Source organism: Hemitrygon akajei, chromosome 3 (genome assembly GCF_048418815.1).
Source record: "Hemitrygon akajei chromosome 3, sHemAka1.3, whole genome shotgun sequence".
In the NCBI taxonomy this organism is placed as follows: Eukaryota; Metazoa; Chordata; class Chondrichthyes; order Myliobatiformes; family Dasyatidae; genus Hemitrygon; species Hemitrygon akajei.
Genome location: NC_133126.1, coordinates 170,974,230 through 170,991,176, shown reverse-complemented (window position 1 = coordinate 170,991,176; position 16,947 = coordinate 170,974,230). Strand labels below are relative to the sequence as shown.

Sequence of the window (16,947 nt, the reverse complement as noted above, 5' to 3'; positions counted from 1 at the left end):
TTCAGATGTGGTGTTTATTGGGACAACTGAAGTCATACAATTGGAAGCAGAATGGGCAGACAAAAATCATGAATCTGGAGAAATCACAAATTATTGGAGATGCTATAATGAAGGATCTCCTTTATTTGTAGTGAAGCAACACAGTTTTAGATTTTAAATAAAATAGAGTTATTAGAACAACACAAGTGAAAGGGTAATAAGTTGTAAATTCAAACCTTAAAAATTCTGTTGGAACACCCTTCTTGTACAATTATTTAATTTCTTTCGATCTTGCTAGCTAACATTCATTGCCTACTAAGGTTTCCCAATTTGCTGGTGCACATTTCTTTTTAAACTGCTGATTTTTTTTGTGATGAATACAATCTCTGGTGCTGCAAAGTTCTGGAGATGCACAGAATTTATTCATCTGCGGGAAGGTTTTTTTTTGAGATATGAAAGTGAATAATAATGATAGGAATAAGGACAATCTCTAAAATCAAGATTACAATATGTTGAATTGCAGAGGACCGTAAGAAGCATTTAACCATTGAATTTAGTGTAAGTACAACACAATTCTAAAGTCAGAGGTGGAACTCTGAAGTCAGCTTGCATTGATGTGTAGACACATTTGTAAGGTTCTCACTAAGATACTTACATTTCCATGTATTCCTTTTTGCTGAGTATCTTTCATTATTTTCTTAACTTTTTTCGCTGCAAGAGAAGTACATTTTAATATGAAAATGATGTTGCATGGTACTTGGCTTCAGCAATTTATTCACACAAATACATTTTTGCTGTCAGCTTCTGTCAAAGTAAACCGAACACTGTGTGCTTGGAACTGTATGTTTCAAGATACTGGAACTATATGAATACACTTTCCAGATCAGTAGCATACAGTTGAGGATATATTTTGTAAATTAGTTTTAATTCAGATTCGTCCATTTATCTAAAATAGCCCCATGCTTCCCAGCTTCCTGAATGATACACTTTTTTGCCTCATTAAAAGTATTCCATAGATGCAAAGTGTTGTGGAACATACTGCTGATTTAGTTGATGTAGTCAGTAGCAATATCACTTAATTCCGGTTGGATGGTGGAGAATGTGATTTAGTTACACAGCACAAATCAAGAGCAAAGCTTATGGGCCACATTCATAAAACACTTTTGCAACAGTTTTGGGAATGCGAAGTAATAGCATACCTGCTCATATCACTTACACGTCCTCCCTTTTTGGGAGGTTTACATATCCACATAATGATAGATAATACTATCACCACGAAGCCCAAAGCTCCAAATAGAATGCCGAAAAAGGCGCCCAACTTTATGGATAGATGTTCACAGTGTTTGCCATAACTGGAATATATGGTCCTGTCAACGCACCTGGAGATAAACAGACACAGTGCTAAGAACTGAACAAGATGGGTTACTTCAATCAGCCTTACACCTGTAGGAAGAGGAAGAGGTTATCCACCAAACTAGCAGTGGATCACATGCCCTTGAGTTATTCTTATACATTTTTGAAGATAAGATATAGTATGTTCACCTGGAATGCAGACATTCTTTAATAGACTCTGAGCCAGTCAGGTACAAAGGAGCCCTTGATTTCTCACTTGCCCCTGCAAGATCAATTCATATGAAGTCCCTCTTTCTCTGGTGGACTCAAGACCAAGCCGAATAAACTAGGGTATGCTACTAGTATAATCAGATAAAGAGTACAATGGAAGAACTTTTGGAGGGTGATCTGGAGCTATCTCATTAACAATGGGAGCTGCAATGGAGCTAGCCTAGATATCTCTAGATATAGTACATTCTTGTAGAGAGCAATGATGCCTTGGGTCTGTAGGCCTAGTATAATTATCCTTGGTTTACATTGATTCCTGTCTTGATTACTGCACTGGTGAGAATGAAAAGAATTCTATGGATGCAGGAATTTGTTTTACTATTTTTCAGCATTATCTGAAAGTGTTTCTGAGATGACTAACGTCTTGAAAGATTTACAAAACAGCTGAGGAGAAATTAATCGCTCAAATTTGAGGTGGTTTATTTTAGGAGAATGGCAATGATTTATATTTTTATTTAATGCCCATCTCTAATTGCCCTTGAACTGAGGGCTCAGCTCAATGTTGACTATGTTGGTGGTCTAGAATCACATAGTCGAAGAGAACAATGAGATCTTGGCACAAAGAGGATCACTTGGAATGACAGTGGATTCTTTCCAGGAAGCATCAGTGAACGAGATGAGTCTTCATAACAATTCTAACAATCTTTCAGGTTCATTATCACTGCTTCTCTATTCTTAAATTTATGTTCTCCACACACCCCTCCTACCCTTTCCATGCTATCAATGCTCCAATCCCCCAGTAAATTTATTTATTATCAAAGTACATATATGTCACTGTATACTACTCTGAGATTCATTTTCCTGTGGGCTTTCACAGTAAATACAGAAAAAGCAAAAGAATTAATGAAAAACTGCACACAGCAAATATAAACAACCTATGCGCAAAAGACAACAAATTGTACAAATACAAAAAAGAGAAATAAATAAATAAATAATAAACATTGAGAATGTGAGTTGGAGTCCTTGAAAATGAGTCCACAGGTTATGGAATTAGTTCAGTGTTTGGGTGAGTGATGTTATCCACAGTGCAGCAAATTATGAAGGTATTCAGAAGTTTCTCTATAATACCATTGTATTATGTTGAACTGACAAAACTGTATGCATAGAAGATCCAAAATGTAAAATGTTTAAAAATATTAAAAATCAAAAGGTATTAAAATGATTTCATTCCATACTTGCATGAAGGTCCAGTTGTCAGATGCTGGCACTCGGCTTCATTCATACAGTAATTCATCTCACAGGGGGATTGGCAAATTGCCCCTTTTTCATCATCCCATTCTAGTTTGTACCCGCTAAAAGTACTTTGATTGCAGCTTAAGTACCTCAACAAATCCTCAGTTGATACTGTAAGAAGAAAGTACATGTATTTTGTGCTAAATTGTCCTTTACTAATTTGAACATAAAAAATGTTCTTGCCCTTGTTCAAACCAAATAGTCCATTTGGTGACCTCAATTACAAATCCATTCTGGATATTGCTATCTTTTCTACCCTTGCTCTCCCTCCCTCTGCAACTGGACCTCACTTCTCCTTTGTGAGGTCACACTCAATGCAGATCAATAATAACATCTCCTCCTTGCTTGCAGTCCATACAGGCACACTTTAACACTGCTCTACTGTCTCAACACTCATGGCTGTGTGGCTTAGCACAGCTCAAACACCATCTATAAATCTGCAGCCATTGATGGCAGGATCTCAGATGGTGATGAGGAAGCATACAGAAATAAGATAGATTGATTGGTTGAATGGTGTAGAATCTATCTTGCATTCACCTTCATCATGATCAAGGAGCTGATTGTGGACTTCAGATACAAAAAGTTGGGAGAATACACACCAGCCCTCATTGAGTGGTGAGAAGGGTGAGCACTTCAAGGTCCTGGATATCAACATCTCAAAGGGTTTATCATGGGGCCAATACATTGATGCAATCATGACGAAGGCATTCCAGCACCTATATTTTCATGAACCATTTGAGCAGGTGTGTTACGTAACTAAACACTTTTGCAAATTTCCACAGTTGTGTGGAAGACAGCATTCTGAACGGTTGCGTCACTGCTGCATACTGAGACTTCAACGTAAGGAACCAAAGGAGACTGCAAAGGGTTGTAGACTCAGCCTGACTGCCACAACCCTTCCATCTTTGAGGAAATCTTCAAAAGGTGATGCCTCCAGAAGGTGGCATCCATTATTAAGGACCCTCACCATCTGGAACATGCCCTCTTCTCATTACTGTAATTGGGCAGGAAGTACAGGAGCCTGAAGACCACACTCAAAGTTTTAGGAACAACTTCTCCCACTCCCCCATCAGATTTCTCAGCAGTCCCCAAACACTACCTAGTTTGGCAGGGAGCTGGGAATCAGAAGGTGAGTGCAGAGATTAGGGTAGAAAGATAAGGGCATAATGCTATGTGTTCTGAGTTGGAGAGGAAGGGCAGGCAGGGGACAAAACATAAATGTAGCCAGTTAGAGGGGTTAAAATGTGTCTATTTCAATGCCAGGAGTATTAGAAATAAAGGGGATGAACTTAGAGCATGGATCAGTATGTGGAACTACGATGTTGTGGCCATTACTGAAACTTGGCTGGAGGAAGGGCAGGATTGGCTGATGCAGGTACCGGTGTTTAAGTGTTTTAAAAGGAATAGGATGGGAGGTAGAAAAGGGGGCAGAAAAACATTTCTGGTTAGGGATAGTATCACGGCTATAGAAAGGTTGGACGCTGCAGAGGGAGTGTCCACTGAGTCGGTGAGGGTGGAAGTCAGAAATAGGAAGGGATCAATCACTGTGCTGGGAGTAGTCTGTGGGTCTCCGAGTAGGCCTCGGGACACCGAGGAGCAGATAAGCAGGCAGATTTTAGAATGGTGCAGGAAATACAGGGTTGTAATTATGAGTGATTTCAGCTTTCCTCATATTGACTGGCACCTCCTGACTGTAAGGGGGATAGATGGGGCTGAATTTGTCAGGGAAGAGATTGCTGAACCTCTGGCTAGGATCTTTATGTCCTCATCTACAGGAATGGTACAGGAGGATTGGAGGGAAGTGAATGTAGTCCCCTTGTTCAAAAAAGGTAGTAGGAATAGTCCAGGTAATTATAGACCAGTGAGCCTTGCATCTGCGTTGGGAAAGCTTTTGGAAAAGATTCTTAGAGATAGGATCTACGGGCATTTAGAGAATCATGGTCTAATCAGGGACAGTCAGCATGGCTTTGTGAAGGGCAGATCATGTCTAACAAGCCTGATAGGGTTCTTTGAGGAGGTGACCAGGCATATAGATGAGGGTAGTGCAGTGGATGTGATCTACATGGATTTTAGTAAGGCATTTGACAAGGTTCCACAGGAACCTCATTCAGGAAGTCAGAAGGCATGGGATCCCGGGAAGTTTAGCCAGGTGGATTCAGAATTAGCTTACCTGCAGAAGGCAGAAGGTCGTGGTGGACGGAGTACCTTCAGATTGGAGGGTTGTGACTAGTGGTGTCCTACAAGGATCTGTTCTGGGATCTCTACTTTTCGTGATTTTTATTAATGACCTGGATGTGAGGGTTGGTAAGTTTGCAGATGACACAAAGGTTGGTGGTGTTGTAGATAGTGTAGAGGATTGTCGAAGATTGCAGAGAGACATTGATAGGATGCAGAAGTGGGCTGAGAATTGGCAGATGGAGTTCAACCCGGAGAAGTGTAAGGTGGTACACTTTGGAAGGACAAACTCCAAGGCAGAGTACAAAGTAAATAGCAGGATACTTGGTAGTGTGGAGGAGCAGAGGGATCTGGGGGTACATATCCACAGATCCCTGAAAGTTACCTCACAGGTAGATAGGGTAGTTAAGAAAGCTTATGGGGTGTTAGCTTTCATAAGTCGAGGGATAGAGTTTAAGAGACGCGATGTAATGATGCAGCTCTATAAAACTCTGGTTAGGCCACACTTGGAGTACTGTGTCCAGTTCTGGTTGCCTCACTATAGGAAGGATGTGGAAGCATTGGAAAGGGTACAGAGGAGATTTACCAGGTTGCTGCCTGGTTTAGAGAGTATGGATTATGATCAGAGATTAAGGGAGCTAGGGCTTTACTCTTTGGAGGGAAGGATGATGAGAGGAGACATGATAGAGGTGTACAAGATATTAAGAGGAATAGACAGAGTGGACAGCCAGCGCCCCTTCCCCAGGGCACCACTGCTCAGTACAAGAGGACATGGCTTTAAGGTAAGGGGTGGGAAGTTCAAGGGGGATATTAGAGGATGGTTTTTCACTCAGAGAGTGGTTGGTGCGTGGAATGCACTGCCTGAGTCAGTGGTGGAGGTAGATACACTAGTGAAATTTAAGAGACTACTAGACAGGTATATGGAGGAATTGAAGGTGGGGGGTTATATGGGAGGCAGGGTTTGAGGGCACAACATCATGGGCCGAAGGGCCTGTACTATTCTATGTATGTTCTCTAATAAAGCCAAAAATAGTAGGAAGTTAGAGAATTGGGAACCTTTTAAAAACAAACAGAAGGCACCTGAAAGTCATAAAGAAGAAAAAGATGGAATACAAATGTAAGCTAGCCAATAACATTAAAGAGGATACAAAAAGTTTTTCAGATATATAAAGTGTAAAAGAGATGCGAGAGTAGATAAAATGATGCTGGAGATGTAGTAATGGGGGCAAGGAAATGGCAGATGAACCGAATAAATATTTTGTATCACTTATCTCTGTGGTAGACGCTAGCATTATGCTGGAAGTTCACGAGTGTCAAGGGGGAGATGTGAATGAAGTTGGCATTATTAGGGAGAAGGTGCTTGGAAAACTGAAAGGCCTGAAGGTAGATGCATCATCTGGACCAGATGGTCTACACCCCAGTGTTCTGAAAGAAGTGGCTGAAGAGATCATGGAGGCATTAGTAATAATCTTTCAAGAATGAATGGATCTTGGCATGGTTCATGAGGAATGAAAAATTACAAATGTCACTCCACTCTTCCAGAAGGGAGAGAGGGAGGAGAAAGGAAATTATTGGCCAGTTAGTCTGACTTGACTGGTTGTCAAGATGTTGGAATCGATTGTTAATTATGTAGATTCGGGGTACTTGGAGGCACATGATGAAATAGGCCTGAGTGAGCATGGTTTCCTTAAGGGGAACTCTTGCCTGACAAATCTGTTGGAATTGTTTGAAGAAATAACAAACTTGATAGACAAAGGAGAACTGGTGGATGTTGTGTACACATACTTAGATTTTCAGAAGGTCTTTGACAAGATGTCACACATGAGGCTGGTATTACAGTAAAGGTACTTGCATGGATCGAGCATTGGCTGATTGGCAGAAGGCAGAGACTGTGAATAAAGAGGACCATCTCTGGTTGGCTGTCAGTTACTAGTGGTCTTCCACAAGGATCTGTGTTGGGACGGTTTCTTTTTACATTATATATCAATGATTTGGATGATGGAATTGATGGCATTGTGGCCTGGTTTGAGGAAAATACAAAGGTAGGTGATGGGGCAGTTAGTATTGAGGAAGCAGAAAGTCTACAGTAGGACTTAGACAGATGAGGAGAATTGGCAAAAAAGGACAGGTGGAATACAGTATCATGATGTATATGTACAGTGTCATGAAATAAAAGCATAGACTATATTCTAAATGGCAAGAAAATTCAAAAATCTGAGCTGGAAAGGGACTTGGGAGTCCTCGTGCAGGAGTCCCTAAACTTTAATATGTAGGTTGGGTCAGTGGTGAGGAAGGCAAATGTGATGTTGGCACTCATTTTGAGAGGACTAGAATATAAAAGCAAGGATATAATGTTGAGGCTTTGTAAGGCACAGGTGAGGCTTCACTTGGAGTTTTGTGAGCATTTTTGGGCCCCTTGTCTAAGAAAGATGTACTGACATTGAAGACAGTTCACAGTGTTATGATCTCAGCCCCCTCCTTCTTGAGAATCGCAAGATCGCTATTAATTCGGGTCTTGGACCCAGGAAATGAGAGAGAATCCTCAAGGTTTTGGAATGTGTCCTGGCCCCTCAGCAAGACAAAGCAACGGATTTGGCCATTGTTTCTTGGAGACACCTTTGTGGATTGCGATCCTATACTACGTGCCAGCTCTCAGGGCAACATGGGCTGAGCTACGGAGAGAGATTGCATCATCCCAACCTGATTGACATCTGAAACCCCGTGAGTCCAGATAAAAGAGGGGCTGTAGAGACGGCCCCTCAGACGCACCAGAAGAGACGCTAGCGATCCCGTAACCGCGGGTAGCCATTTGAAGAAAGCCACTTGCGTGCGGTTCCCGTTGCCTGGGAGCCGGTGGCTGATACCACAGAAACGACTTTCTTGAACTATCAACGGGGAACCAACTCCCCCGACACATCGGATTGGCCTCATCAAAGGACCCGGGCAAGTTTATCTTATCACAAATCTCTCTCTCTCTCCAACAAGTGAAAACCCAGCGGTCCCCAAAGGCTAAAGCCTGCATGAACATGAGAGACTTTTATATTTCCATCGGACAATATTTTTACCCCTAGACAAAATGATAGAGCTACTTCTTATTGATGATTATTACTATACCCGCGCTTTAGATTGAGTATTGACGACGTATATTATCTGAATGTTTGTATTAACTTTACTTTTGTGCCCCTTTATAAATAAAAACTTTAAAAAATAGTACCATCAGACTTCAATGGACCTCTCTATCTTTGCTGGTAAGTGATCCAGTTATGGGGTTCGTAACAACAGGAAGTTCACAAAATGATTCCAGGATTAAAAGGCTTATCATATGAGGAGCTTTTGATGGCTCTGAGCCTGTACACACTGTAATGCAGAAGAATAATGGAAGATCTTATTGAAACCAATTGAATGTTAAAAGGCCTCAACAGAATGAATGTGGAGAGGATGCTTCCTCTGGTGGGGGAGTGTAAGACCGGAGGACACAGCCTCAGAATAAAGGGTTGACCATTTGGAACAGAGATAAGGAGACATTTCTTGAGCCAACAAGTGGTGAATCTGTTGTATTCATTGTCACAGGCAGCTGTGGAGGCCAAGAACATTAGGCAGAGTTCTTGATTAGTCAGAAAATAGAGGGTTATGGGGAGAAGGCAGGAGATGGACAGCCATGATGAAATGGTGGAGCAAACTCAATGGGCAAAATTGACTAATTCTGCTCGTATATCTTTTGAACTGTGTCTTATTGGAACTTAAAGTAATTTTTATGTCTTGCAGCATGCAGCTGCCACAAAACAACAAGTTTTGTGACATAAGTCGGTTATTAGAAACCTGATCTAATTTTGAGATTAGCATTCATTCACTTTACATGGAAAACCATGTAATATGCAAAATGCAGTCCTCCAATGTGCTCTGCAGAATTACAAATCCACTGCTGGCTAACTGAAGGTAAGTACAAAGACACTAATAACTTATGAAATGAAGTTTATTGCTGCAATAAACTGAACTGCCAACCAGAATGTCAGAGCAATGATTCATATTGATGACCAATGCCATTTGAAATATATGCTTTCAGTCTTTGTTTTGTGAAATTGTTAATTACACAATCTCATTAATTTAACTTTGAAAGCTGGGCTGACCGAAATATTTCTCTTTAACAATGTTTAATCCAGAATTTAATGTTAAAATATTATTCATATACCCATTGTGTAATTCTGCTTCCATTTTACTTCAGCTGAATTTTATGGTTCTGTTTTTCTCCTAAATTTTTGAAAAATAACTTTTGTTGGAATCAATGGAAGGGAATAATGAATATTTAAGTTAGAATATTTACTATAATGCTGGTCTGTAGTATCAATATAAAAGCTTTTTTGTGCCTGTTGAGCAATTTATTCCAGATCTGTAATTTATTTATTTGGTCACTGTCATTTCTCTTGTCAATGGCGTTCTTATTTTCTTCCCCAAGAATTGACATATATTCATGATACATTTTTTAAGAAGTTGATCTAAAGTTTAGAGTTTACAGTTACTTGGAATTTTTTGTAAGGTCCGAACAAAAAAGTGCACATAGGTTAAGAGAAAATTGGGAGAGAGAGATGTTATTTTCATCCTTGTTCTTGTATAGCGACAGTAACAAGTCTTCCATAATTAGTACATTCAGTGGTAGATTCATTAACATTTTGCCAACCTTGTGCATTATAATTGTGTTCAATGTTCTTATTCTACATCTGGTAATTAATTGGAAAGCAATAAATCTGTTTTAAAATCGTGTTGTAAACAATGTGTAAAGCAGTATCATCTGGCACTTGCTCAGCACTTTGACCGTACTGGTGGGATTTTCTGCTTTTTGCAAAAATCTTTCACTTACGTGTAGTTACATCCTTAACATCATCTTCATTTAAAGGTCCAAACTGAACATCATCAGGGTTCAGGTCTCGACTAAACCGACGTCGGTTATTAAAGGCATCTTGAATCACAGTGGACAATCTATTGTTCAAGTAATCAATGATGGTCTTGTTTCCATTGTAGGTGAATGATGATACAACAGCAGTGGTTACTATTTCTCCTTGAGACCTGTCGCAGGGTAACATGCAAAGAAAAGTAATGTTTATTTGTAACTTTTTCCCTGTAACAGTAGGGTTATTTGTCCATGTGCCATTTAAATGTAAAACTGCAATTAAATGATATTTATCAAAAACAATGTAGAATAAGAGATGTATCACAAAATTGAGAGTTGCGGTTGTGGAAAGCTACAGCACTAACCATAACAAGGATACATGCCAGTACAAATGCAGTAGAAATGTATCACGTGTATTTTGAGCTATTTCAGAAAGCTCAACATAGATCTTAGGGATTTAAAGAATTAAAATATGCTATAGATAATTGCATAATATAAAAGATAATGTTTGCCTGCTGTTACTAAGATATTTAGTAGGTAGCACTTATTAGAATTCCATGTATTTTTTCATCCAAGCCTTATAACTTTAAGGCCAGGATTTACCATGAGCTCTCTCCTCATCCCCCAGCAAAGGCTTGGCACATCAGCCATATGCTTCCGTATTTAGACATGAATTTGATCTACTTGGAGCATTGGAAGTTATGCCCTACTGGAGGAAGAAGCTAATGTGATTCTGAGCAAAGGATTACTTTTTAGCATGACACCAGCATTTATTTAGTTGCTTAACCTCTTTGCAAATCTTACTCTGCTCAGAATCAGAATCAGCTTTAATATGTCATGAAATATGTTGTTTGCAGCTGTAATGCATTACGGTAAATAAAAAAAGATACTACAAATTACTTAAGAACTATACACTAAAATTAAATTAAGTAGTGCAAAAAGATAGCAAAAAAAAGTGAGGCAGTGTACATGGGTTCACTATCCATTCAGTTTTTTGCAACTCTCCCTTCTGCCTTTTCTTTGAATTTAAGTCCTTAACTCCTTAACCTTCCATATTTACATTCATTGACTTGAAATACTGCATTTCCACAGCCTAATGCTATCGTCATCAATTCTTATTCTTTTTTTCAGATTTCTACTATTCAAATTTTATTTCATTTGTTTTACTGAATAAATACTTATTATTCATTCTCACTGGTTGAATTTGAAACTGTGTTTAAATCATAGGTAATTCTGAAAAGTTTTATTCCTTAGCACACTATTTGGTTTTAAGATTATCTGAAATGTAGTTGATTAAGGTTTCAAATATACCAACCAAAACACAGGGTTAGAATTCTCGGCAAATCTTTCTAAATTGGACAGAATTCCGTAGACCTAAGAAATTAATAAAGAGAGATAAATAAATGCTCCATAGTCATCTTTAAAACATTGAGAAATGAAATTATGCAGCATAATAATTTCAATAAAACAAACATAGTTGTATTTGTAGAGATACATGTAAGGAGATGTGTAGGGTTATTGTAATATGCACCAAAAATAGACCAATCAGCTTGTTAGTAATAATGCCCATCAAAAATGGTCTGTGGGTAAATCCAACTTCCCAGCTCTGGGTCCACAGCTCTGCAGGTTGTGATTCTTACAGAGCCTGGTCAAGTTTTGTTTTAAATGCAACAGCTCTTCCTCTCTGTATCTGTGGTGAACTACATATACCTGTCTGGACATGCCCCCCCCCTGCTGACTGCCCCTGTGGCTCCTCCCACTGACCCCGGTATAAAGGCAATTGAGGCCTGAGCCCAGCCCTCAGTCTCCCGGATGTAGCATGGTGGTCAATTGCTGCTTGTTCTTTCTTCCAGTCAATAAAAGCCGATATCTCGCCTCACGTCTCAGAGAGTTATTGATGGTGCATCAGTATGATCCTTTTTTGGAAATGATTTCCAAACCTTTTTCCCCTCTAATTTTACTATCAATAAACATAAATTTGAGCCCCATAAATACCAAATAGCTGAGGGAGAAAGATCTTACCTCTGATAATCATATCGTTATTTTATAGATCTTAATTAAGATAGATCTATTTCAATATTATTTCTCTTCAATGTCTTAGTAATTTTAGCTGACATAATTGCTTAGAAAATAAAGTAATCGTAACTTAAACACATATAGTTCCAAATGACATAGTTAAGATCTTTCAGAAAGTTTTGAAATTGAAATATTCTCAATATTCTATTTTGGGTGGAAATGCTGACCATTTAAGGAAAATACATTCATTATTTTATGTATTAGCCTTCTGCTGATAAAACTTTTGATGTGTTTGAATTGAAGAGTAAGATGGGACTTCCCTACGGAAATCTATCGAACCCAGCTTCTGCCCACTTTCCTGACTCAGGCCTAAACTTAGGAAACTCCTAACTGGACTAGCAAGAGCAAGACAAAACCAATCACTGGTGATGAGGAAGCTCTGGTCATGTTGTGCTGAAAAAAATCACAAGGGATTTAAAAACTGCAGTATTGTGTAAAAGGAATAAATAGGCTCCTGTTAAAAAAAAAACCTTCACAAATCAAGAGTAATTTCACAGAAAGTATCATAGGATGGGGAGAGTGTTTATACCTGATAATTTAATATATTTGTATCATGACTTTTACAGCTGTAGGACTTCCCAAAGCATCTTGCAACCATTGAATTAGCCCAGTTGCCAATTACAATCAGTGGCCACTTTATTCATTAATGCAAACATCTAAACAGCCTATCATGCAACTCAATACAGATATGGTCAAGAGATTCAGTTGTTGTTCAGACCAAACACCAGAACGGGCAAAAGGGTGATGTAAGTGACTTTGACTGTGGACTGATTGTTAGTGCTAGATAGGATGTCTTGTTTATCTCCGAAACTGCTGATTTCCTGGGATTTTCGTGCATAACAGTCTCTGGAGTTTACAGAGAATGGTGCAAAAATCAAAAACATCCTGCCATTGGCAGTTCTGTGGGCAAAAACACCTTGTTAATGAGAGAGGCCAGAGGAGGATGGCCAGACTGGTTCAAGCTGACAGGAAGGCAATGACAATGTGGGAAACTGGATCAGCAACTTTGCAGATGACGGTAGGATGGGGGTGTAGTGAACAACAAGGAAGGATGTTAAAGCTTGCAGTGTGATCTGGACCAGATGGGAAAATGGAAACACAGAAACATAGAAAACAGACAGCCCAATACAGGCCCTTCGGCCTACAAAACTGTGCTGAACATGTCCCTACCTTAGAACTACCTAGGCTTTATACACAGGCCTCTATTTTTCTAAACTCCATGTAGCCATCCAGGAGTCTCCTAAAAGACTCTATCGTTTCTGCCTCCATCACCACTGCCGGCAGCCCATTCCACGCACTCACCACTCTCTGTATAAAAAATTTTACTCCTGATATCTCCTCTGTACCTACTTCCAAGCACCTTAAAACTATGCCCTCTCATGCTAGCCATTTCTGCCCTGGGGAAAAACCCCTGACTATCCACATGATCAATGCCTCTCATTATCTTGTACACCTCTATCAGGTCACCTCTCATCCTCTGTTGCTCCAAGGAGAAAATGTCGAGTTCACTCAACCTATTCTCATAATGCATGCTCCCCAATCCAGGCAACATCCTTGTAAATCTCCTCTGCACCCTTTCTATGGTTTCCACGCGCTTCTCATAGTGAGGCGACCAGAATTGAGCACAGTACTCCAAGTGGGGCCTGACCAGGGTCCTACATAGCTGCAACATTACCCCTCGGCTCTTAAACACAATCCCATGATTAATGAAGGCCAATGCACCGTATGCTTTCTTAACCACAGAGTCAACCTGTGTAGTAGCTTTGAGTGTCCTATGGACTCAGACCCCAAGATCCCTCTGATCCTCCACACTGCCAAGAATCTTACCATTAATACTATATTCTGCCATTGTATTTGACCTACAAAAATGAACCACTTCACACTTAACTGGGTTGAACTCCATCTGCCACTTCTTAGCCTAGTTTTGCATCCTATCAATGTCCCGTTCTAACCTCTGACAGCCCCCCACACTATCCACAACACCTCCAGCCTTTGTGTCATCAGCAAATTTACTAACCCATCCCCCCACTTCCTCATCCAGGTTATTTATAAAAATCACAATGAGTAGGGGTCCCAGAACAGATCCCTGAGGCACACAACTGGTGACCGGACTGGTCACTGGACTTAATAATAGCACATGGAATTTAATGTCGATAGGTGTGCGGTGTTGCACTTCAGTAGGACGTAACAGGCCAGGATTTACCCAGTAAATAGTAGGGCACTGAGGTGTGTGGTAGAACAAAGGAATCTGAAAATACAGATTCATAATTCCTTGAATGTGGCATCACAGGTAGGTAGGATCATAAAAAGAGCTTTTGGTACATTTACCTTCATAAATCAGAGCATTGAGTACAGGAGTTTGGATGTTATGTTGCAGTTGTATAAGAAATTGGTGTGGCCAAATTTTAGGTATTGTGTGGAGTTCTGGTCACCTAGCTACAGAAAACAAAATCTTGAAAGAGTGCAAGAAAATTTACAAGGATGTTGTCAGGTCTGAGTTATAGGGAATGGTTGAATAGGTTAGGAGTTAATTTCCTGGATCACAGGAGAGGAGGGGGAGATCTTATTAAGATGTAGAAAATTATGAGGGGTATAGATAGGATAAATACCTCCAGGTTTTTCCCGACGGTGGGTGAGAATAGAACTAGAAGTCATAGGTTAAGGGTGAAAGGTGAAATATTTAAGTTGAACCAGAGGGAAGGAATCTTCACTTAGAAGATGGTGTGAGTGTGGAATGAGCTGCCAGCAGAAGTGGTGGATGTAAGTTCCATTGCAAAATTTAAGGGCGAAGTTTGAAAAGGTACATGGAGTATGGGGAGCTATCGTCCAGGGGCTGGTAGATAGCAGGAGAAACAGGTTGGCATCATGTAGATAGGCCAAAGGGCCAGTTTCTGTGCTATAGTGCTTTATGGCTCTGTCTTTATTGCAAAAACTTTATAGAGTTCACTGACAATGTTTTGCCATTTACTAGGAAATCAAGACTGCTGACTTAAACTTGCATTTAATAGTTCTGGGCTCTATGCATCAAAATTATATTGCAATAGCAATAAATATTCTATGAGGTAAATTTTCAATTTTTCCACTCAAATGGCAATCTCAGAGTTTAAAGGAATTAAAATTTGCCAAGTTCTTTATTTAAAAATACTTTGTTTTGGTGTAATACTTTAAATGAACAAATATGACATATTTATGTCATATATAATTTTTAGAATAACTTACTCATATGCTCTGCCATCCAAGTATTGAAAAGAAGTAATAAACCACAATATAAAGTTGTATCATACCTTTCCTGTGGTGATGTTAGTCAGAGAGATGTAATTTGGACTGTTTCTTGTGCTTAAGACAGTCACATTCACACCTTGTAGCCTCAATGTAATATTGACTGATCTCTTTGGCATGGCTGAAAACATCAATATTACAACATTCTATGATAAGTATTTCAAAGATTTGGTGCAAACATTCTTCAAAGTATAAATGAATCTTGACAAAGTCTGCAATAAAACAGTGCTTGGTATGACAATTATTGTGAAATTCTCAGTACCTGCATTTTTGAACAAATATTCTATAAGGCCATATAACAAATGAGCAAAATGAGGCCATTTGTTCCATTGACTCTGCTCTGCCATTTAATCATGGCTGATTTATTATCTCTTAGCCTCATTCACCTGCCTTACCCTATAAATTCCAATTCTGACAAAACATTTTGTCAATAAAGACTATCCACATCCAAGAAATGAATAGAGAAGGTTAAAACATGTCTCTTGACTCCTGCACCAGAATTGACTCATAGCCTTTTTGATTTTAACAGGTGTTATAGGACTGCAGGAAAGAAAAGTTAGGGTGCAAGTCCAGTGTTAGGTTGCAATGTTTGAAATTTCATTAACTAAACTATTAAATCAATGTTTGTAATTTGCCTCCTGTAAAGAATTGTTCCTAATTACTTGAAGGCATTTACTACATTGTAAGATTTAACCCTGTTTAGATCAATGCCCCCATATCACAAACTATCTGCTTCAAACCATCTATTCTGATATACTAGATGAAAACTTGCTTGCTTTGGTTGGTTGAGTGTTTTCAATTATTTATCATATTTTTAAAAGTTTAAAGTCTAGTTATTATTTGCAAGACGAACATTTGATAGGATTCAAACAAAGGAGAAATTGAGGAGGTTTATTTTGCCAGAGCGTGGTGAATTTGTGGAATTCCATAAGACATAAGAGCAAAATTAGGCCATCTGGCCCATCGAGTCTGCTCTGCCATTCAATCATGGCTGATCCTTTTGGCTTCACCTCCTCAACCCCAGTTCCCGGCGTTCCCCACCCCACCCATAACCCTTGATGCCATGTCCAATCAAGAACCTATCCAACTCTGCCTTAAATCCACCCAGCAACCTGGCCTCCACAGCTGCATGCTTAAGAGGGAAATTAAATCAGCTATAATTTGATAGGCTGAATGGCAAAATTCTGTTCCTGTCTTATGGTCTTGTGGTCAATTCTAAAAACATCTGAGCATCAAACATACAGTACCAGTAAATGTAACATACTTGATAAAGCTTCTGCTTGAAACTGATGTACCGCCTGGTTGCATCTTTCCCCATGGTACTGAATTGGGCACTGGCAGACCGGTTTACAGCCATCAGAACTGATTATGCATGTCCCTCCATTGTTACAAAATGAGGGATAGCATTGTGATGAATCACATGGGCTTTTCAGTGCTGTGCAGGTGGTTCCATTTCCTGAAATTGAGCAATTCAAATACACATATTGTTATATACAGATACTAATTAGTTATATTACATTAATATATTTGTTATTAAATACATTAATAAATCACTAACTGTGAGATTCCCACGTATAGGATGTATTTAATTTCAAGATAAAAGACACTATGTGCTGTGATGGATTACTATTATGCTATATAGCCAACAAAGCATTATCATTGCTTCTGACATGTATTGAAATATCTAGTGAAAAATCCTG

General features: G+C 39.3%; 1 protein-coding gene across 1 annotated transcript; it reads right to left on the bottom strand.

The window, feature by feature from the left end:
* Nucleotides 1–634: 634 nt before the first annotated feature.
* LOC140724335 (mucin-4-like) lies at nucleotides 635–16,569 on the bottom strand. The gene is made up of 7 exons (XM_073038792.1): nucleotides 16,512–16,569; nucleotides 15,253–15,368; nucleotides 11,208–11,266; nucleotides 9,863–10,068; nucleotides 2,775–2,943; nucleotides 1,179–1,358; nucleotides 635–690 (listed from the first exon to the last, which is right to left on the bottom strand). The coding sequence occupies exons 2-7, from the start codon at nucleotides 15,364–15,366 to the stop codon at nucleotides 678–680; spliced, it is 741 nt and encodes a 246-aa protein (XP_072894893.1). The 5' UTR covers nucleotides 15,367–15,368; nucleotides 16,512–16,569; the 3' UTR covers nucleotides 635–677.
* Nucleotides 16,570–16,947: the final 378 nt, after the last annotated feature.